The sequence below is a fragment of the Microcaecilia unicolor genome, chromosome 8 (genome assembly GCF_901765095.1).
Source record: "Microcaecilia unicolor chromosome 8, aMicUni1.1, whole genome shotgun sequence".
Taxonomy (NCBI): domain Eukaryota; kingdom Metazoa; phylum Chordata; class Amphibia; order Gymnophiona; family Siphonopidae; genus Microcaecilia; species Microcaecilia unicolor.
In genome coordinates this window covers 169,989,491-170,011,934 of record NC_044038.1, presented here as the reverse complement: position 1 = coordinate 170,011,934, position 22,444 = coordinate 169,989,491, and the positions used below count along the sequence as shown (strand labels likewise).

The window sequence follows — 22,444 nt, the reverse complement described above, 5'->3', positions numbered from 1 at the left end:
TCTAAGGCTTCCATTGCTCGCTGGATTAGTGGCCCTGAAGGCGCATTCTACTTGGGCACAGGCGGCTTCTTGGGCATAGGCGGAGGCCTTATCTCTGGAAGAGATTTGTCGGGTGGCTACTTGGGCATCTCGTCATACTTTTGCGAAGCATTACAGACTAGACGTGTCTGCTCGGGAGGATGAGAGTTTTGGGGTGGGAGCGTTGGCACGGAGAGCGTCGGCTTCCCACCCTACTTAAGGAATGCTTTGGTCCATCCCACTAGTTCCTGGATTCATCTGCTGCAAGTGACAAGGAAGGTAAAATGATGTCTTACCTGATAATTTTCTTTCTTTAATGCAGCAGATGAATCCAGGATCCCTCCCTAGTTCAGCAGACGTTTTTTTCATTTTCCGCGCAGTATGGCTATTTTTTCCTTTCGGGTTCTCTTTTGCAGAGTTCAGACAGATATAGGAACACGGAAAGGATTCTGATTTCTGGATCAAGTTGCAGTTATTTCGAAGTTCTTATTTGGTTCTCTGTTTTTCATAGTGAGGATGGTTTCTGGTTGTTATTGGTTTCATATTTTTGGCCTTGGCAAATGCTTACGAATGATATACTAGCTGAGGAAGGAGCTGGCCATCTCACATCACTGCCTTTAGTTTGTTTATCTTTATCTCCACCTGCTGGTAGGCGGACTTAAACCCACTAGTTCCTGGATTCATCTGCGTTAAAGGAAAGAAAATTATCAGGTAAGACATAATTTTACCATTCTCCTTGCTCATTTAATGCTTGGAGCAGTGTGATGAAAGCACATGTAGCCTTTATAAACAGGCTCCAAGAACCACTCCTATAGAGTCTGTACACCAAACCATTGACTCTGACTCCTCTCTTTTCCTACTGATTGATTCCAACTCCTTCTAAAGTGGGCTAACAAATAGCGTGTGGTAAATTCTTATGAGCTGCAAAGCATTTAGTACACGCTAAATTTGTTACCATGCCTTAGTAAAAGGACCCATATGTATAGTAAATCTAAGAGAAATTTGATTTGTTACAGAAACATAGGGTATTTCTTTAACTACAAAATTAGGACTACAGTGCAGCACTGTTAGTACACAACCCATTATTGCACAGGTCCGGTAATGCGCAAGGTAACATGCCTCCCAGTTTTGTATTCGGGACTTGTTTATATGCACTCCCTACTTTAAATTCTCTTGTTGATCAGGTCTTCAGCAGCGACAGCAATTTAGACAGACCGCCGGAGTTTTGAGTCTGCTTTCTGCTGTGCCCTGCCCTTGCAGAAACAGGAAGTTAGGTCAGAAAGGGGCAGGGCACAGCAGACAGCATCTCTGAGCTCAGGCAGACAGCCCATGTGAATCACTGTCACTGCTAAAAACCTGGGCCAGGGGAGGGGGTCAGTCTGCTGCGGTGTTAGTTTAAAAAAAAAAATGGCACCCTTGGGCTCCGGACGGCAGACTGCGGTCTGCCATTTGAGTAGGCTTGATGCTTCATATATACACACAGTGATAGTACATGGTTCAAGGTCCTTGCCTCCTGAGTACCTCATATTATCAGTGCTCCACTCTAATAGAGCACAAAATATATTTATTAGAAGTTTGAACAAAGAACCAGAGCAAAAAAAAATATGATAAATTTACTGTATATTATAATGGTGTAAGCTTTTATTTTGTAGCTAGAGGTACATTTTTACCAACTCCAACTCCACTACCCTGCCAAGAACTATCTCCAGTAGTATAATAATGTTTTTGTACAAAGTTAAACGTGCTCCAGGGCAGGTGTAGCTATGTGCATGTACTTTGCATATACATGTATTTTACAAAGTATGTTGCATCTTTTATAAATCTGTCTAAATGCCACCTCTAGGAATGCCTGTGTGTGAATCACATTAAAAGCACATGTTCTCTTGGCACGCCATCATGTACATGTATACACGCCCACACATTTTTATAAAAGCCATTTTCCACATGTAAAACATGCTTTATACAATTACTCTCTTATTGTGCATGCTTGTTCCGTGTTTGAATTTGAAACTGAATCTGTAGCTCTCTTGTTCTCCAGATTGTAATTGTTTCTCAGTTGGCTAGATGGTACCATCAGCAGAATAAAAGAACTTATTCACCTCCTTTATATACAATGGGACTAACTGTTAACATAGCCACTGGTTTTAAAGACCAATGAGCAGCCACCTAGTTGAAATTTGTGTCTTCTGTCAAGGAATAAGAATAGGATTTTATCTGGGGAGGGGGGATGGAGAGTAGAACTTGGTTGGGGTAACTCTGCATTGCAGCTAATATAGTCTGGGGCACACAGCTACACCAGTGGGATAAATTTAATTATTTCTAGGGTAGATCCTTGAGTCCCTTTTTTTTTTGGCTTATGTTTAAATCTTGTTTATTAGTAGATGAAATGAACCTTTTATAGATACTTATCAAAGAAATTACATTACAAGGAGATGTCATCCATTGTCACATATTCAACAAATAAGTTACAATATTGCTTTTATTTTCTCCCTTGATTTCCCACCCTCCCTCCCTCCCTCCCTATTATTGTCAACTAACGCTCTTGGGCATTATCACTATTTCCTTTTATTACCAAGGTAACATGTAGAACTTGTTCAGCATCGTGCTGTCTGTAAAATACTTCTCTGCTATTGCCCTCCTATCCAACTAATCCCTCCCTCTACCCTACCCTTCTGTGTCGCTTAGAGTTCAACAATTGGTAATGGTTAGGTCTCTCACAAATATCAAATGAGGTGATGTCTGTCATAACATCTTAGCTGCTCAAATTGACTGTCTGCACATCAGAGTATGGTCCAGGCATCTTTTTGTCGTGAAGTACTGCACAACCTGTGGCCCTGTCACCAGGCTTCTCGATTAATGTGGAGTTGTAGAGTACCAGATTAGGGTCAGAAATTTAGCAGCAAACTTCTCGCTCTGGACGGGAGAGTGGCCCATAGTGTCTCCCATTGCGCCCTAAACCTAAGGCCTGCTGAACTGTCCAGATCCTGCACACCACACCTATCAATTCTCATTTGCTTCACTAATTGCGATCGCCATATCTGCAGAGGGGGAGCTTCTTTCGTTCTCCAATATTGCAATATGGATGTTATTCCAAAATATATTGCTATCTTTGCAAATGCCCTGAAGCCTTCTGTGGGGTCTGTAGTATACCTAAAGATATTGAATAAAATTGTAGGCTTCCACACAAGGGTACAGTGCCATAATTGGTCTATCCCCCCTATCACTTGTCTCCAGAACTGTTCAATACTGGGACAACTCCAGAACATATGTCCAAGTGAGGCCGCATCATGATTACATTTAGGGCATGCCCCTGTTGTATCAAATCCCGCTTTCTGTGCTCTGTGGGGAGAAATGTGTGTTCTGAGCGTCCACCGATATAGCCGTTCCCTTTGCGGAACAGAAAGCCTCTGTTTGTAAATAGATTTCAAATGTGCCCTATACTCTTCCTCAGTAAGTGTGCACCCTAAGTCCTTAGACCACTCCTGGGCTAGTCGCCGGAAGTCTATCTCCTCTGTGGTATCTTTGAGTTGCTGGTGGTGGAATTTCAGTGGTACCCTAAGCTGTGCTCCCAGAGTGAACTCCTCTGAGAGAACTTCTACCACATCTTCCGTAAGGTCTGTCCAGTCCAGGGAGGCTACATAATGATGTAACTGATAATATGCAAACTGATGTGTCGTGGGAATCCCATATCGTGACTGGAGTTCCCGGTACGTGAATATGCGTCCCTCTTCTGTAACTATATGTGCCAGGTATATGATCCCCTTTTTTGCCCATCTGCTAAATGTACTGGTCCCTTGGCCTGGGGGGAAAGCAGGGTTATCGCATATTGACATCCAGGGGGACACCCGGGGGGAGAAACGACGACGTCTACACACCCATCTCCAAGTTTCCCTAAGAGATTTCAATAGTGGGTGTATCTGAAATGCCGCAGTGGGTAGAGGAGTTCCAGAGTGTAGTAAGTGGCTGAAGTGAGTACCCTTAAACATCGAGGTCTCCACTTGTGTAACGGAGAAATCCGATGTTCCCCGATACCAGTCGTTTATGTGTCGCATGGAACTCGCTATTGCCAAAAATTTTATATTTAGAAGTCCCATACCGCCCCCCTCTCTCGGGGCCGCTATCTGGTGGTAAGGTATTCTAGGTTTTTTACCCTGCCACGGGTATGTTTGTATTAAACGTTGCAACTGCTTATCATCTCTACTTTTCAAGAAAAGTGGTAATTGTTGAAAGACATAGAGCCACCTGGGAGCTATCATCATGTTGAATAACGCTATTCTACCCCAAATAGAGAGTGGCAGTTCCCTCCACATTAATAGTTTACTCCTGGTCATCTCTAATAATGGGGAAATGTTTTCCTTATACAGGGAGGTTCTATCACAAGTAATGTATACCCCCAGATATTTCATTTTCGCTGCCTCCCATCTGAGTGGGGCTTCCCTTTCCCATTTTAAATCAGTGTCTGTGTCCATATGCATCGCACAAGACTTGGAGAGATTGAGGCTAAACCCCGATAACGTTCCATATTCCTCTATCAGAGTCAGGGCTGCGTTAAAGGACTCTTGTGGATTAGTCAGCACCAGGAGGACGTCATCAGCATATGCCAACGCGCGAACCTCCTGCTCTCCCAATTGCACCCCGCTAATACTAGGGTCATAGTTTAAATGACGTAGTAGTGGTTCTAATGTTAAATCGAACAGTAGTGGTGATAAAGGGCATCCCTGCCGTGTTCCCCTGCCTATCTGAAATCTTGACGAGAGCCCCCCGTTCGCTGTTATTTGTGCCTCCATATTAGTATATAAAGCCTTAATTGCTTGCTTCACTCCAAAAGGAATCCCAATCCAGTCTAACATATAGAATAGAAAGTCCCACCCTACCCTGTCAAAAGCCTTGGTAGCATCTAAGCTTACTAAGATCCCAGGGATCTTTTCGGTTCGGCATCGTGCCATTGCGAGCAAGACTCTCCGGGTATGCAACACAGAGTGTCTATTAGGGAGAAAACCCACCTGTGCAGGCTCGATCACGTTGGGTAAGCACTTATTGAGTCGTGCGGCCAAAATTTTCGCAAGAAGCTTAATATCGACGTTAATTAACGATATGGGCCTGTAAGACTCTGGTTCCTCAGAGGCCTTCCCTGGTTTCAGCAATAACGATATACATGCAGTGTTTTCATGTAATGGGAATCTCCCTTCTTGAATTACCGCTTGATGATATTCATATAAGGGCCGTATCAATTGGGGTTGTAACATTTTGTAAAATTCCCCGGAATACCCATCCATCCCCGGTGCTGAATATGATTTTAACCCTTTTATCGCTTCTGATAACTCTTTGGGCAGGATGGGGGCCTCCAGGCTAACGATATCAGAATCTCTGAGCGTTGGCATTTGGGCCTTTCTAAGAAATTCATCCATATGTGCCTCCCCAACTGGCTGTTCAGCAGTGTATAATTGTGTAAAATGCTCCTGAAATATTTGAAGGATCTTATCTGGGCTATTAGTAATGCTTCCCGCCTTTTCTTTCAGGACCGATATAGTTCTGCCTCCTCCCCGCCTCCTAACCACCCGGTTTTTTTTTTTGGCTTAAAGGAAGGAAATTGATAATGGTAGGTTTTTCTGTTGGGGTTTTGTGCAGCAGACTGCGGGTGACAGTCTCCTACTTGAAGGGTGCTTTTTGTCAAAGTGGCACACTTTTTTCATTAGTCATGTCAAAGATTTTAAGTCTTTGAAGTACATGTTATGGCAATCTTAGCTGATATTAAGGGGCCCTTTTACCTAAGCTGTGGCATGAAATTCGCTTAGGGGGAAATTCTATATATGGCGCCTTAAAAATTGGTGTTGTAAAACCATGCGGTTAGTGTGATGCTATAAACTAAACCTTTAGGCTTAGTTTATAGAATACGTTCGCGTGCAGTTCTAAAATTTAGGCCCACCCATTTAGGCCACCTAAAATCAGGTCTAAATGCCTGTGCCTAAGTTAGGTGCAGATCAGGTGTATTCTATAATAGTGCACATAGTTTCTTGAAATGCCCAATCCACTCCCATGGCCACACCCCCTTTTTGACTGCACATTAGAATTTACGTTTTACATTAAAAAAGAAAAAAAATGTATATGCACTGCATTATAGAGTATGCCTAGAAATTTGTGCATGCAACTTCGAATTAAAGCCAATTAGAGCCACTAATTGGTTAAGTACCAGTTATCGGCACTGAATGGCTTGTTAAGTTGTGTGCACAATTTGGCCATGTGGCCAAACTAGTGCTCACAACTTAAGACACCATATATAGAATTTGGGGGTTAGTGCATCCCAATGTGGGACTTTACCATGGCTGTAAAATAGGGCCTTTTCTTTTAGTTTTGCTGGTCCTGCACTAATTTTTACATTAGCAAATGGGACCAGCAAATATGTTAACGTAGGTGCACTTACTGCCTGTAATGTGCAGTTATGTGAGTGTGTGCTAGCTAGATAACACTTCCCCACCCGTGCCATGCCCATACCAGAAAATTAAATAGTGTGCAATTACCATACACAAATGGGGAAATTATTGCAGGATGCGTTAGTGCGTTCTCTGGTAAGCCCTTTTGGGCTTACTAAGCCCATGCTAGGCTTTAATCCCAACAGGAGAAACCCCTTTCATGAGTTTTAATCATTACACATATCTAACAATATTTTCCATGTTTAATATATATTTAAACAAAGCTCATGAGAGAGTTTCCCTGGTTTTATGAGGGTCCCTCTATTGTCTATGAGCACATATCTATATGCATAGTTTCTGATTATTATTTTTTTTTTTTAACATTTTTACAGTATATTGATTCATGAGTTATTACACTGTGGGTTTTTGAGGTAGAAATTATGAGATATGAAACTAACAGAGAAAGAAAGATGAAGATTGATCACAACTTCTAAGCTAAGTTTAGGCTTTGACACAATCTCTGTGAGTCCAGTTTTCAAGTAACTTTGGAGAATTTGTCTTTTCAGGTTCGGCTCCTCCACCAGTGAATCAGCCTGTTCCCTCAACATATCAGCCAGGCAAACTTCCTCTTGGCCCCCCTCCAACTGGAGGTGCTTCCGTAGTGAGGCCATTAGCACCTCCTACAGGCCCATCGGGCAGTGCAGTACCCCAGCCTGCACTCAGCACAGCAACACACCCGGAAGGTGAGAACCTCAGAAAACTGCCATGCCTGTACATTTTGGCAATTATTTCAGAAATATAACCCCCATGTAAATGTCAGCATTTACACATATATCACATAGATATGTAAATATTGATTTCTGAAAGCTGCTATTTACATATGGAGAACTAAGCCCTGCAGAAAAATGATTAACCCCCCCCCCCCCCCCCCTTAGTTCTGACTTGACGGAAGCAACCTATCTGCTAACCTGAAGTAGTACAGAATCCTACCAGACTATATCACAAAATAAAAAGTTGAGTTATTTGAAACTCAAGGTGGTCCTCAATCCATAATGGCTTTGAGCTTATCCAGATGTCCCTGTTGTACAGCAGTTATTTTGCTTGGAAAGTAAATACTTGGGGGTGGGAAGTCCCGCAGTCCCCAGGAGATCCAAGTCCCTTCAAATCCAGAAAATCGCACATCTGGTCTAATCTAGAACAGATTAACAGGCTGTGTACTCATTATCAGTATCATCTGGCAGCAGTGACAGAATATTAGTGGGTCTTTGCTCAGATGCATGCCAGACACATCCTTTAAAGACACACAGAATTTTGCCAAAACCCTTGTACTTCAGGATACCACGTCATATGAACTAACGTACTCTCCATCCCACCATCCCTTCAACAGTTCCCAGAGTTTGTCTTCTAAATAGAAGCCAGTTTGGCTGGGACTAGATACTGACAATAAACTAATTTTGTTCTCTATAATATTTGCTAAAAAAAAGTGGTTACTTTAGCCAGGTTGGAGAACATTGAGTCCCATACTTTGGTATCAAGGTTAACTTCCAAATTCTCCCATTTCAGCATAAAACCAAATTTTCCTGAGGGAGATTTGTTAAGAATAGGTAACAGACCTGAAAGCATTTTCCTATAACTTAACTTCCCCACGTTTGAATAACTAGCTCTGGGGACCATATCACTAAAGAGCTTACCAGACTGCTCTAAAGGTTAAAATAAAATGTTGCATTAGAAGGTATTCATAGAATTGCCTACAATTCACTCCATAAACTACTACTACTACTACTTGACATTTCTAAAGCGCTACTAGGGTTACGCAGTGCTGTACAATTTAACATAGAAGGACAGTCCCTGCTCAAGGAGCTTACAATCTAAAGGACAAATGTAAAGGACAAAGGTTCTGTATTCCCTCAAAACTACAAAGGATCCTGTCCTTCACCAGCTGTCCTGTGCAACCCCATCCCAACCACTCTCAATTATAAAAAAAAAAATCCAGATGCTCTCCATGCTTGGAACCACTTAAATGAGCACGTAAGCATTAACAACCAATAACTTTTTACCCTCTAGAAGCCCATCTAGAACCCTCTAGAAGCCCATCTCATGCTCTGCACCACTGCAAGAGAACCAGTTTTGTAAAAGGGCAAATATCCTTATTCTGAATTGCAAGACTTTTATTTCTCCCCACCCACAGCTTCGGCACCTCCCTTCACTATTCAAACTGTGCTCCAATGGGCAGCTTGGAAATACTTCTTAAAATTAGGGACATCCAGTTCACTTTACCTTTTGTGTAAATATAATATATCTGACAGACCGCTGTAGGAGGCATCCTTCTCCAAATTTAAGGGAAGAACCTACTTCATTGTAAATCCAGATCCTTAGATACCAGTATTGGAAGAGTTTGATATAAATAAAGATTATCCAGCAGGACCATCATCTTGGCACAAGCTATCTCTTCCATCCATGAATGATATAACTTTGTCCATCTCTCCAGATCAGTATCATTTTAAAAAAATATTATAAGAGCTGTTAATTGTACTGATAGAGCCGTAAGGGGTCTGCCACAAGCTTTACCACCAAGTATTTAATGTTAGAAGAGGCCTAATAGAAAAGGAATCATTTCTTTGTCAGGTTGAGATTTTATTTACTTATTTCATAAAATTTGTTATATCACCTTTCAGTGGAAATAAGACAGTGTACAGGAAAGTCAGCTTACGAGTCATCACCGTAATTTATCAAAATGTAAGGAAATAACACAAAACAGTAGATTTACCCATATTGACTCTAAAATCAAAAAACTCTTTTAAATTTCTCCATAACTGGAGGTTGGCTTTCCCCACAGTGAACATGTCATCAGCAGATGAAACTTTGTACTCCCTCCAGCTTTGCCTGGTATTCCTTTCTGTGGTGGTGTCCTTGTGCTCTTATGTTTTGTGAACACTTTTTTTTACCTTTAATTTATAGCCACTTCTTTGAAGAACCATACAGGGTTTCTTTACTTCTTGCTGTTATGCACTTTCCATACATAAAGATCTGTTGCCCTTTTCAGTTTAGTCCACAGTATTTCCGTTCCCCTGATCTTCCATCTGCAGTCTAGGAAGATTGATTCAGGCGTTTGGGCACCATGTGGCTGAAATTGACTGAGAGTAGAGGCTGACTGAATTTTGATCTCGTTTCAATTTTAACCAAAAATGCAAATGTTTTTGTCTGAAATCAAAACTGTGGTGCAGCCCCCTGCCCTTGGGGGCTTACCTTACAAGCATTGGTGGTGTACTCGGGGCAGGAGCCATTCCCATTTGCTCCTGCCCCTACCAACTCCATTGTCAAAATGGCTGCCTTGACCTTATGAGACTGCTGCTTGAAGTCCCGGCAGCTATTTTGAGAAGGGAGCCAGCAGGGGCACCACTGGACCACCAGTGCTTGTAAGGGGGGGGGGGTGAGCGGGCATGGATGGTGGTGATCCAAAATGGGGACTGCTTTCTGTTTAAAGAGTAAGGGGTGCACCATGGTTTTGGCTGAAACCAAACAATGAAATTCGGTTGCAGGTTCAGTTTCAGTGAAAACTGAAAAATATGTCTTCAGTTGTCCTGTGCGAGACATAGAAATTTTCTTCCAGGTGCAGTGCCAGACTTTGGAAAAGATAGGGGAAGACTTGTTCTGAGAGACGAGAGTAGGGAACTGTGCTTTACAATGACAGGAGTTGCCATTGGACCTTGGCCTTTGACTGAAGGAGGCTCTATTACAGGAACCTATTTATCAGCACATGAATAATATAGTTCTTAGCGTGCCTGAAAATCTTTTAATGTTAGGCAAAATAAACTAGACTTTTCTGGTTTATTTTTAATGTTCGCCACATTTTTTATTTTTTTGCAGTTTAAAGTGATTACGCACATTGGGGCTGTTTTATTTAAATGCGTTAGATTTTGCAGCTACCTCTCCTTAACGCATAAATGTAGTAGAACATGGCAACTGTTGGTGTGCCCAGCATGTCCTTTTGCTCCTCCTGCATTAAAATATCCATTAACGCATGGTACTCTGGGTGCTGTTTAGTGCCTCCTATTTAGAAAGTGCTACGTGGATCTGTGTTAACTGCACAGGTGCCAGCAAGCTACCTGCAGTTAATTAGCACGTGTTGTCAAAATAACACAAACCGCTTATTGCACTTGTGCTATTTTGCATGTTAACTGCCTAATACGCATTAGTAAAGATTGTTTTTATTCAATATTTCAATAAAGAAAATCATACAATACACTTAACTGCAGCCACAAGGCTACCAACTCTCCAAAATTCCTCAAACTCATCTGTAATACATAGTCAACATTGTATTTTTCCTCCTACCCAACCCTTCCACCCCCACCCCTCCTCCTCCCACTATCCTCCCGTTCATGGCTGCCCCCCCCCCCTAGGTGTACCACTAGCAGTGTTCCATATTCTTTCTGAGTTTGTCCATTCTTGCGCATCATGTCTGTATCTGCCAGCTCTTCAATCTGTGAATTTCTCAAGATCCGTTATGACCCGGAGTCTTAATTTCCAGTCTAAGATAGTGGGCCCTACTCGTTGCTTCCAATGGGCCACAATTTCCAACTTTGCTGCTGCCAGACATAATCGCTTAATCCGCCTCTGCCATTTCTGGCCTCTTTTATTTCCCCATCCCAACAGGCACCACTTCGGTTCTGTTGGAAACTGTGTGTCTAGAGTTCGTGTCAGTTGTGCAACAGCCCCTGCCCAGAAAGTCTGGATGAGAGAGCAGGTCCACCACACGTGCAGAAAAGTGCCGGTCTCTTCTTCGCATCTCCAGCACCGGTCAGATGCTGTCGGGTACATACGCTTCACTCTGTCCGACGTATAATACCACCTACTAAAAAGTTTATAGGCATTCTCTTTTATTAATACACACACACATTCTTTTTTCACTTCATGACACATCCGTTCCCATTCTCCCACACTCATTTCGATCTTGAAATCCCGTTCCCAGGCCTTCATGTATGGTAATTTAATGAATGTATCTCCTCTAATATACCGGTAGAGTCTGGAGATGCCCCTTCTCCCGCCTTCCAAAGTGCCCCAGATATTTTCCAGTTTTTCACATTCTCTCGGGTCTGTCTGTAACCATCCCTGCCTTCCCGTGTAGTGCCTAATTTGCACGTATGCATAGTAATCCGTCTCCGGCAATTCAAACTTCCTCTGCAACTTCCCAAAGTCTCTCAATTTCCCCTCAGAGAAAAGATCCCTGAATTTCCGCAGGCCCTTTCTATACCATTCCCGAAAAATTCCTCCCTCTTGACCCGCAGGGAACTCAGCTTCTTGTATAATGTGTGCTAGGGTTGAAGTTTTCGCCCCCCTCCTAAATTTATATTTCAATGTATCCCATACACTCTCTAAGTGAACTATAAAGGGATTATCATTCCCTCTTTTAGGGGCAGACATTAAGCTAGATCCCCACAGGCCTCTCTCTAGATTGCACCGTGGTTCAAGATTGCCACCTGTGACCGCTGTCCCTTCTCCATTCTGCCACCTGCTTTAATTGTGCTGCTTGGTAGTACCAGATTATATTCGGCAGCCCCCCTCCCTCCTTCTTCCACTCCGCCCCACATAATTCGTTTCGACAATCTAGCTCTTTTTCCTTCTCATGCAAATTATGATATGTCTGTCTGTAATTTCTTCAATGCCACATTAGGGACGCCCAGCGGCAGTGTTTGAAAAAGGAACAACAGCCGAGGGACCAAATTCATTTTAACCACCGCAATTCTCCCCCACCATGGATAGCAATCCATTTTTCCTTCGGCTCATATCATTCCTAAGCTCTCTAAACAGTGGTTCGTAGTTGAGCCCATATAGCTGTGCCAGGGCCCGCGGGAGCTGTATGCCTAGATACCTGAAACTAACCCTCACTCTTTTAAATGAGAAGTTTTGCAGCACTCCCTCAAAATGTGATGTGGGCGCCGTTATTCCCAGAACTTCCGATTTATCATAATTGACTTTAAAGCTGGACACCCCCCCCCCCCCCCAAATATTTTAATCTTCCTGCAAATGTGGGCTAACGTCTCCTCCGGGTGCTGCACATAAAAGAGTATGTCATCCGTGAAAAAAGCCCTCCTAATCTTATGTAATGGAGTACAGTTGGTTTTCTGCATTTATTTGTGGTTTGTTGTGCAGGACAGTTTGATGATGGTAACTGAAATTCTGGAGTGGAATGGATTGGACGTTTATGGTCCACATCTCTCTCCAGAATTATACTTCTCACAATAAGATCTTTCAGAGACCTTTTCCAGATTAAATGCTTCCCCTCCTCCTCCCTCCCATTAATATACAAAGTGTGTGTGTGTGGGGGGGTGATATATAGTCATTGCAGTTTCTGTAACCATCTTTTCCTTTTTTTAATTTTTGTTGTGGCGAGGTTTTCACACTGAGGCTGGATATCTTCAATGCCTGCTATTCCTATGTTTCTGTTTGTTTTGTATGAGGGTAAATTAAGAACCTAGCAGTAGCTGTGCTGTGCTTTGCATGCATATTGCCCAGGGAGACGCAAGCTGGAGAATTCTCAAGGGACCTTGAGGGCTTGTGTGGCAACAGGAGGAGGCTTGGAAGAGGGATGCAGCAAACGTGAGGTTTTGGTATTATTTGATGGTGCTACCCTTCATCTTAATTAGGAATTCAAAAAAAAAATCTAGTTTTCACAATAGTTCTACAGTGAGATGTATCCAGCCCATTTCTTCCTAAGATTTCTCAGTGCAGACTTGGTTTTATAGGCGGTGTCTCGGCCTCGCCCAGCGATGGATCCTCTGTACAGAACAGCTATGATGCAATAGAAGGAGGAGGATATATGGGTAAGAAATATTTATTAACATTCTGTTTTATATTGGTTTTCTTTTCAGTTCCAAGAACCTTTCCATACCTTATTTACTTTGGTTTGTGGCTGTGCCCATGCTGCAAAGCATATCTTCAGTTTGAAATATTGCTTTGCAGTCTCTTAGATTTTAAGAGAACATTTTATGTTAAGTCAAACTTTGTAGAACAAGTTGTGAAAAAAAATTTTTTTTTTTGTTTCATTTGTACCTCGCATTTTCCCACTCATGGCAGGCTCAAGTGACTTGCCCAGAGTCACAAGGAGCTGCCTGTGCCTGCAGTGGGAATTGAAAGGTATTATTCAAAACCTAATTTAATTTAATTTTTCTTTTTTTTTTTTTTAAAGAAAGAAAAAAACATTTTTATGAATACTAACATGCAAGTTGGCCAAAAAATGAAGCTCAGTTTGTTACACAACAGTAACTAATCTGAAACCCTTCTTGTACCAGTTTGAAAACAGGTAGAACATATTTCACAGTAATATGAATGCCCTCCTAATGAACCATTTATAGTCAACTCAACAGTGAAGATTGTATGCTTATAGGCAGGGCTTAATTTCTGGGGGAGCAGCCTGGAACACAGTTCCATCACTTCTTTTTAGACTTCAGAATAGAAGTGCTTTGTTCCAGACCCTCCCTTCTAGGCAGCCTGCAGGGAAGAGGAGGCAAGGGGGTGAACCTGAAGCAGAGAACAATCCATCTTCTGCTTCCTAATCGCCCCCCCCCCCCTGTCCTGTTGCTCTTGATCCTGGCCCACCCTTCCCCATGCCCACCCTTTCTGCAGTTGTACTTCCTTTTTGTTTACAGATTAAGTTGTGTTTATAGGCCCTGGTTTTATAACAGGACAGCTGTGAGAGAAGCCAAAAAGGTATAGTAGCACACAAATTTGCATCTGCTCCGAAGCTTGTAAATACGTGTCTGTACTCTGTTTGTATTTGCATATGTTATAAAACACACAGGTACTTTGAAACTCTGCCCTCAGGAATAGCTGCACACAGTGGGGCCAGATTCATTAAATGGCGCTAAAAAATCAGCACTTGGCACTGCTCTTGTAAAGGATGCTTATGGCTGAACACCATGTATAGAAAAGCGTGAGGACTTACACCTGAAGCCAGGTGTAAATCCTGATTCTCAAGTTGGGTACGCATCCCCAGTATTCTATAACACTGTGCCCAAATTTTCAGAATACCCCTGACCTCATGCCCCTACCATGGCCACACCCCCTTTCGGTTGTATGTTATGGGATTTGGGTACCCAGTGTTACACAATAGTAGGTAGATGCATACGCAGCTCCTAATTGGTTCTAATTAACATCAATAATTGTTAGCGTCCAATTATTGCTTGTTAATGGATTGTTAACCAGCACATGCATCTCAGGATTGCTGTCAAATTTGAGCGACCTTTATAGAATTCGAGGGAATGGGCATATGAGTATGTGCCATCTTGTGGGTGCACATACTTATATGCATGTATACCATGGGTTAATCTTATGTAAGCTCTTTTCAGCATGTAGAACAGCCTCGACACCTGGGTAAAACTTTCTAAAATTAACCCCATAAAGTCCATTTTATTACCTCTTTTACTATAGGTAAAAGGATTAAGCAGCTGACATCACATGGGGCAAGGAAAGCCATTAAGCAGGAAATCTTGCCTTTTTTTACATTTTATTTTTGTCCTGGTTTAGTTCTTGCTACATGAATTTTTGTTTTTGTCAAAATCAAAACTTTACTGAAAGAATTAATCTGTCCTTTTCTGGAAAAATGAAAACATGAAAGTATTTTACATTTGCTTTCTGATTCCTGGAGTTTGAGTAGGTTGTGATACCTTTTCAAGGGGCCAACAAAAGGGATGCATTAGTGACCCTGCTATACCACACAAGTCCTATTTTCAGATGTCATTTCAATAATTTTAGTCTGGAAAGAATTTAGGATTTAGCTCCCACCTTTTCAGTAGTAGAAACTTCAAAAGGGGTAGCTGTGTTAGTCTGATGTAACAAAAATGACAGCAGCAGATGGCACTTTGTATGGATCAATTTATTGAGGTATGAGCTTTTGAGGACCAGAGTCCATATGAAGTGGAAATCCATCAGCCTTATGAAGAAACTTGACTCAGATACAGAAAAACATCTGTTCCTCATCTAAATGCAAACAACAAAGATATTATCCCTAAAGGACTTTTTTAAAAGTCCTCTAAAATCCACATACCATGAATCTTAGAAGGTAAAGTCTGATCTGCAAAAACTCGTGCCTCAACTCTGTAAGGTGCCTTCTTCTGCTTGTAGGGGTTTCTGTGATCTTTATTCTGTCAATTGTTTGTTGTTTGACCTCTCTGATACTCTTTGTAAGCCTCTTTCTTTGGACATCCTGTCTTGTAAAATGATTTGGTGTTCTTTTCTTTTCCTTGATTTAATTTGTAAACCGCTTTGCTTGCGTAATCATGAAAGGCAGCATATTGAACCTAATGCAGACATGTTTGTGTTTATCTTCAGCTGGACTCCTCCTTTTCTATAAAAAAAAAACGTAGTTCCTTTTATTACTTTCAAAGGGTTCATAAATTCTTCCTTTATTTTTTACTAGTCGTATTGATGCATTTGCATAGATGCCATCAGGAGATGGGAAAGCTCCCTGTATGGCCAATTTTGTCTGAAACTCTCCTTCATATTCTGGCTGTGGGTTTCCGCAGTAAGTTACGTTTTAGGCTTCACAAGTTTGTGGTTTTCAGATTTGCTTCAAACTGTAAATCCAGTTGCTGGTTTTGAAACTCTGACCTAAAGTTTATCACAAATCCAAGCTTTCTACTTGCATCAGGAACTGAAGTGGTTCCAAAATGTTGCCCATAGTAACTAAAATAAGGCTGACTTTGATAGGTGGGATATTAAATTGAATTCAGTAAATAGTTTTCAAAGGAAAATGCAATTGCTTTGTATTGTGCAAATCATTCTTTTCTCTAATGCTCTCCAGGTTTGTTTGCATCACATCCTACCCCACCTCATCCCCAGAATTCTAAAATGGGTAGGAATGTTGGTTATTCCTACCCCACATTACCTCCAGGCTACCAGAGTGGAACAACAGGAACTTCAGGAACACAGTTTCCACCCCAGTCCTACCCCCAGGTAAATCCTTCTTTCATTTTCTAATTAGTCTCTCTTTGCAGCCATATTGATAAATCTTTTTCTGATGAATCTTAGAAAAACTTGTGTGTTCCATCCTCTATCCAGTGTTATCATGTTTTTAGTCTCTTTAGATAGGTGGTAGAGTAACCAGTATCTTTATACTGTTTTTTTTTTTCTTACATAGGTTTAGATTTTATTATTTATAACCCATCCTTATCCAGGGTGAGGTACAATATACACATAAAAATACATAACACATACTTCACAGAATGTAACAAACAAAACCTGACTTAATGAACCTTAACGTCCATAAACAAAAAGCAGAAAAGTTCAAAATATCAGCCATAATACTTAAACTGCAGAAGTAGAGAAAGTCAGATACATCAGATGCCTCTTTAATTTGTGCTTAAATGTCAGCAAATGGGTCTCATGCTTCAGTCCAGCTGGCAAATGATTCCATTCAAAAGGTCCAGAAATCGAAAAGGACCCTTTCCTTGTCAGATCTAAATGAAATTGACTCATAGCAGGTACAATTAGATTTCCAGCATTCCTTGATTGCAACTGTCTTTGTGGAACATAACTTAATCACGTTCTTCAAATACAAAGTAGCATCGTGGAATAAAACATGATGGACCATCATCAACAATTTAAATTTCACCCTATATGCTACCGGCAACCAGCCCCAACTGCTTTAAGTGAGCTGAAACATGATCATATTTCAGCAAATCCAAAGCAAGGTGTACCGCTGAATTCTGTACAATTTGCAGTGATTGAATACAAGTTGCAGATAACCTTAAATATACAATGTTACAGTAATCCTGGCTGGTTAACACCAAGGCCTCTACCACTCTCACAAAATCCATCACTGGGAGAAAGACTCATTATACTTAAAAGATGTAATTTAAAGAATGATGTTTGAATCAGGTGCTGAATCTGTGGCCTAAAGGAAAGTCCGGAATCCACCAATACCCCCAGAATCTGCACCTGAGACGATACCTGCACAAGGTACCTTCTGGATGATCTGCACAGAAACTGTGACAGAGGATCTGCCTCGATACTAGTGTTGCTCTATTTCTCGACAGCCTTTGACACCGTGGATCATAATATCATGCTTACAAGACTGGCAGAAACAGGTATCGGTGGCGCAGTATTTATTTGGTTCAAATCCTGGACTGTGGGGTGCCACAGGGATCCATACTGTCTCCTATTTTATTTAATATCTACTTCAAGCCTCTGGCTGAGCTGCTTCGGTCAATGGACACAAAATTCTACATCTATGTTGATGATGTGCAACTACCAGATCTACCCACAGGTCTGAGTAAACTGCCTACCTGCCTAACTGCAACTCAGGAATGGGCAAACAACAACAAACTTTGCCTGAACTCAAATAAAACAGAGATTCTTTAGATACCAAACACATATGGACAAATATGAAGTACGAACGCCCACTAAAATCACAGGTCAGGAATCTTGGGATACTGCTAGACTCATCACTCACTCTGATCTCACAAATTCAAACAATTTTCAGAAAGTTTCTCTGTCATCTACGGCAGCTACGAAATTTCTGACCACAGTGGTCCATGCCATGATAACATTACGACTAGACTACTGTAATGCCCTGCACACTGGCCAAACCAAAAAGTTTGTATCAGCTCCAGCTAATTCAGAATGCTGCAGCATGACTGATGGAAGGCTGCAAGTGGCTTGACCATTACACCCTAATTGCAAAAGCTACACTGGCTACCAATACCTTACAGGGCTAAATTTAAAACTGTTTGATTTTCAAGGTCCTCTGACAAAATGGGTCAGAGTACTTAGCCCTTTACACCTTTAAGACCTCCAAGGTCCTTTCGAGGATCATCACTATCTGTACCTTCGTCAAAAGAAATTGTATGATATAATACCCGCCTGTGAACCTTCTCAGGAGTAGCTCCCACGCGTTGGAATTTACTACCAGAGGGGCCACGTATAACTCGAGACTAACTACTTCAGGAATTAGGTAAAAACTTGGCTCTTCTCCCAAGCCTTTAATACATAGGGTGACTGACTGTACACTCATTTTAATTGTATTTTGAGCTTTAAAACTATGTGAATATTTCTGGCAGCAGCATCATAGCCCCATACAGAGGAATGCACCAGTTGTCATTCCAAAACAAGCCCATTTCTCTGTGAGAAAATTATGTACATGAAGAAGCTGAATACTGACAATATTGGCACCCCTGACCGTTATAGCTGATCCCTCTTTCTATCCTGTTAGTTTATGAAATAGTTTTAAAGAATGAGGCTTCAGTCTATGCATCTGAGTTTTTCTGAAATAGTAAGAGAAACACATTATGCTCTTTACATATATAATTGTTGTTTTTGCTGTATAAAAGACACTTTCCACTTTTTCACAGGCTTCCTTGGGTGCTGGTCAGTTAACTTCATCTATGAGTGGGTTAAGTCTTCATCAGAACCAGCAGCATGAAGGACTGAGGCAAATAAACCTTCTTCAGGACAGAAATGTGCTTCCTCCAACACCATTAAAATCTCCTGTTCCCAAGCTGCATGAGGACATCCAGAAGCTGAATTGCAGCCCTGAGTATGATGTCTTTTTTTAAAATGTTTTTAAATATAATTTTATGTATACTATTATTCAGTGGATGCAAAACAATATGTTTAAAGAAAACATAACTTTTCTTTACGTTTGGTGTGTAAAACTTGTTGATTATTGAAGATAAATAATTACTTGGTTTTCTGATGCTTGTCCTAAAAAATAGCAAAGATTTTTTTTTTTAATCGGGAAGGAGTTTCTAGGATGGATAAACAGGTAAAAGGTGCTTATATTCCTATATTTCTTTTTCTTCTTTCTGATTTCCCCACCCCCCCTTCCCAGAGCCCCACTCCTAACAACTGCCTCTGAAAATTCACAAATTGCCCCACTCCCAAAATTACCACTTGCAGCTACTCCACTACTCCCTCAAGTACCCCCCCCCCACAGAGACACAACACATCCATAATACAAGCACATACACATCATACATACATACTAGAGTGTAAATAATTATCCATTATGAGATGCAGGTTTTATTCATTCTGATCCATATTTCATTTTCTTTGTTGTAATTGTACTTTAAAACTTAATGACTGAATCAAACAGATGTTTGTTGGTTGCTGTGTGTGCTGCCGACTAATATCTGTTGCCATGGGCAGGGTTTGGATTAAGGCATTGGCAAAACAGTCATATACTTTGGGTCCAAATGTTATGGGGGGGGGGTTTGAGATGTGCTCAGAACTCGGGAGGTCAGCATTGCCAACTGGCTTTTTTCAGGATTCAACGGGCTTTGCGTTATGTCCAGAAGGTAGAAGGATAGCTAATGTATCTGGACATTTTTCTGAGTTTAAAATCTATCTGTGGTTCTCTAATTCTTTCCTCCACCCCCTCTTGTGAGTGAGCCTGCCATGCCAACTTGCAGTGTAACTAGCAACAGAGACTATATAGGTAGGATCTAGTCAGCGGCAAGACACTGAAGGCAGCTGAACTCACAAAAAGGGAGGAGGTAAATTGGGGGAAAATCTTGTGCCATACAAGTAGTTTCTGCATGTGATGATGGGCAGAAAAGAAACGACCCCCCCCCCCCCCCAAAAAAAAAAAAAATAAAGCCTCAGTACATTTAAATGGGAGAAGCAGTTCCAACAATCACAGCACACTGATTCACTCTAACCTAGTGATTAATTAATTGCACATTTCAAACTAAACCCCCCCTCCCCCCATTTCCTTTTCTGATCAGACACACAAAAAATCAGCACAGATGAATATACAAACACACCATACACACTCGTGAAAACATACAGACGTTCACAGATATGCATGCATGCACACAAACAAACACACATGGGTTGGAATGAATTGTGTGAGCCATGCTCCGCATGCTTTCCTCACTTGTGGACTAAAAGCATCGTTGAGCACTATAACACAGGTCATGTGGGAACAAGCAAGTTTCTTAGGAGCTTATTAGCTAAATAAGAGACAAGTAAGTGAGGTGTCCTATTTGACAAGGCAAATGGCCCTCAAGTTCCAAAAGAAATGAAGCAGACACAGTGATAAAAGGAGCAGGAGACTTTATTAATAAATTAATTAAAAAGTGTGTCCAACATGGCCGTGTTTCACCTAGCAAGGGTTGTCTCAGTGGCAAAGTATACCTCATGGTGTGAGCCTTTCACTTCACTATAGGCATTTCAGGACCTCCAGAGAGGGTCAATGTTCAGGCTGCTGTGTGCTGTAATCACTAGATGGGCAATTTTAAAATAGGCCTAAATGGGTTTAAAGTTACCTGAGGCAGACAGAGCAGTTAACATACTAAATAGTGGCAGAAAAAGACCAAATTGGTATATCCAGTCCACCCAGTTGACCAGCTACTAAAATGTTAATATTTGTTAGCTGGTCATAGATCTTCTAACACATTCATTGATGTAGATAAGCATATACCTTCTAATATACAGCTCAGCACCCTTCCTGCCACTTCAGGCCTTGTCGTAGTCTTCGCTGATGTCTTACAAGATCAATACAATTCTGCACCCAGTTCCCTACTATGTCCTTCTGTCAAGTTTTTCTATTAATTCATATAGCTCCCCTTTTCATGCTTACTGCAGTTTGGGTTTTTAACCATAGACACCGCCTGCATATTATCCTGGCATCTTTTTGGAAGTCTGATACAGCCATACTACTGCTGTTAGGACCATAACCACTACTCTGTGTAAGTTACTCTCCCCCTTACAAGGTCAGGCTGTTGGAAGGCCAGAATAGTGGTCTAATGTAATACCTCCAATATGCTTTTCACATTATTATATATATATATTTTTTTTTTTTGGGGGGGGGGGGGGTGCACTGGTCATGGTTCTCAGTGTTTGGCCCCTTGTTGGTTTATTTGAATGAAAACTCTCCTAAGTGACATGAAATTAGATGCTTCTTTTCTATTGTCTCGGAGCAGAGGATGTAGTTAAAAATTTGAGAATCTTCTGAAATTAAAAAAAGAAAGAAATAAAAGCTGCATTTACTCTACATCTTAAGGCGAGCTCTTGTGGAAATGTATACCACAGTTATAGTGCTCTGCCACTTTGGGACTCTATTATTAAAAAACTTGTTTGCATAGTGAAGTCTGGCCATATTTTTAAAGAATTTTCATTTAAGCCAAGGATTAGAACAGTATTTTTAAACCTTTACAAATCCAAGGCACGCCTAATATTTGCAAAATGTGCGGCACCCACTAATCTCCATGAAGAAGGCAGTGTAAGCATAAAGAGAGTTTATAATTCCTAAACAAAAAATATTGAGAAACACTGAAAATCCACCAGGGGATGGAAGGACTGGAGGAGCCTTAGGTGGAGGTGGTGTTCTGTATGTAGATTGTGCAGCATGAAGCAGGGCTCCAAGGAGCACGAAGCTGTGTCTCAGAAGGAGAAATGTACATTTTAAGAGCCAGGGTTGGTGTCTTTTGTTTCAGGCTGCTGAGAGCAGAGTCCATTTGCTGGTCTAAAGTTGAACTTGGATTATGAGGCAGTGTTGACTTTTTTTTTCCAGGCCATGATAAACCAGCACACGGTGAATGGGAAATGCTGAATTATAAGCTAGACAATCTCCACTGAATCTTCTCTTTGCTCTGGCAATTCTAAGCTGAGATTTTTAAATTGACCACATTGAGCCCTTGTTTGATACTCATATTTAAAATGTACATTTCTTTTTTAAATAGACCCAGTGATTCAGGACAGGGTGGATATGTGAATAGGAAAGGAACCAGGGTATCTGTAGAACATACTTTCTCAAACAGTGAAATAAGAGATGAAGATTTGGGTCATGATGATAAAATGAAATACATGAATTGAGTGTCAGCAGATGGACCTTCCTTTTAATTCTTTCTTCCCACTGTCTTTTTAAGGTTATTCCGGTGTACCTTGACAAATATCCCCCAGACACAAGCCTTATTGAACAAAGCCAAACTTCCTTTGGGGCTCCTTCTGCATCCTTTCAAAGATTTGTCGGTATGATATAATACCAAATGTTTCACGTATTAACATAATATGAGACT

At 41.3% G+C, this 22,444-nt stretch overlaps 1 protein-coding gene across 1 annotated transcript in view; it reads left to right on the top strand.

Annotated features, from left to right (window-relative positions):
- The window catches only part of SEC24A (SEC24 homolog A, COPII coat complex component), an 84,237-nt gene that overhangs the window by 25,757 nt on the left and 36,036 nt on the right, over positions 1-22,444 (top strand). Inside the window, 5 exon segments of the mRNA XM_030212587.1 lie at positions 6,995-7,171; positions 13,172-13,249; positions 16,228-16,379; positions 18,776-18,960; positions 22,295-22,397. Of these exon segments, the coding sequence (XP_030068447.1) occupies positions 6,995-7,171; positions 13,172-13,249; positions 16,228-16,379; positions 18,776-18,960; positions 22,295-22,397 (695 nt within the window).